A 1225-nucleotide genomic window follows, 5' to 3' on the forward strand; every position below is an offset into this window, starting at 1 on the left:
GAGGCAGTGCATGTGTGGGGGTGGAGGTATATGTGTGATCTCTGTACTTTTCCCTCACTTTCACTGTGAACCTAACACTGCTGTAAAAAAAAAGTTTTCTTTTACTTTAAAACAGGTAGGAAGGAGTGAGGGAAGGAAGGAGGGGGAGAGTAAATGGAGAGAGAGAAAGAGAGAAAGAAACACTAAAATGCTGTCTGATAAATTGTGTGTTCAAATTCTATGACTTCTGCCAGTTCAAGCTGTATTGTTTTAACCCTTGTAAAGAGCTGAAATTAAGGCTGTATCCAGCACTTGTCCATCAGTCCATTTCTGTAAAGAGTTTGCCAGATTCACAATGATAAGTGAACCAGATACTGAAACCTAAAAACAACAAATTATTTTGCTTGTCATTTCTTTCTAGCTGATAATAGTAGAACTCTGAATGTGGATTCAACTGCAATGACTCTACCTATGTCTGATCCAGCTGCATGGGCCACAGCAATGAATAATCTTGGAATGGCACCACTGGGAATTGCTGGACAACCAATTTTACCTGGTATGCTATTTTTAATCACCTCACAAGTGTTTCTTTTTATTGACCATGTGAACATAAATATAACAGTATGACACAACTTATTTTGAAGTTGACATTTACTAGATTCTGCCTAGAGTGTGCATTTTTGTAATATGAGCTTGATAGCTCATGAATTACAGGGTGGCCTGTAGTCACTAGTATACTCCCTATTGCACTATGGTCAAGCTAGGGCTATATCAGATGCAGGATATGGTCACTGAACATTTAAGTAGTTCATTGAAATAAAAGTACAAGAGAATTCAGCAAGGAATTATAGTTTGTCTAATTTTATACATTTCTTAAGTGAAACAAATAAACGTGGAGCTAGAATGAGAACTTAGACATCCCCACAATCTTAGGTTCCTAAAGGAAAAGACAGGAGATGCTGAGAAATAACCCAAAGACTATTGTTAACATTGAATAACTGTTTGAATATTTAAAACAAAGTAACCTGTAAGAGAATGAGCACTGTGTACTAACTCCATCTCCACTAAAGATAAAAATCAGAATAAAAATGCCATATCATCTGAAGGGTTTCGTTTAGACACAAAAAACTTCCTGGAATGTCAGAGCAATTAACTATTAAAATGGGTTTGTTAATGTGCCTTGGGCAACTCAAATCTTGTATTGCCTCTGCATATGACCTTAAATGACCATGAAAGTACTGCGAGT

At 36.7% G+C, this 1225-nt stretch overlaps 1 protein-coding gene across 1 annotated transcript in view; it reads left to right on the plus strand.

Moving 5' to 3' along the window:
- Positions 1 to 397: 397 nt before the first annotated feature.
- Positions 398 to 1225, plus strand: part of LOC104994803 (ecto-NOX disulfide-thiol exchanger 2-like) — a 14033-nt gene continuing 13205 nt past the window's right edge. The window contains exon 1 of the mRNA XM_010848464.1: positions 398 to 535. Within this exon, the coding sequence (XP_010846766.1) occupies positions 439 to 535 (97 nt within the window). The 5' untranslated portion in view covers positions 398 to 438. The remainder of the gene's footprint in view (positions 536 to 1225) is intronic.

The sequence above is a fragment of the Bison bison genome, unplaced genomic scaffold (genome assembly GCF_000754665.1).
Source record: "Bison bison bison isolate TAMUID 2011002044 unplaced genomic scaffold, Bison_UMD1.0 scf7180017850271, whole genome shotgun sequence".
NCBI classification, from domain to species: domain Eukaryota; kingdom Metazoa; phylum Chordata; class Mammalia; order Artiodactyla; family Bovidae; genus Bison; species Bison bison.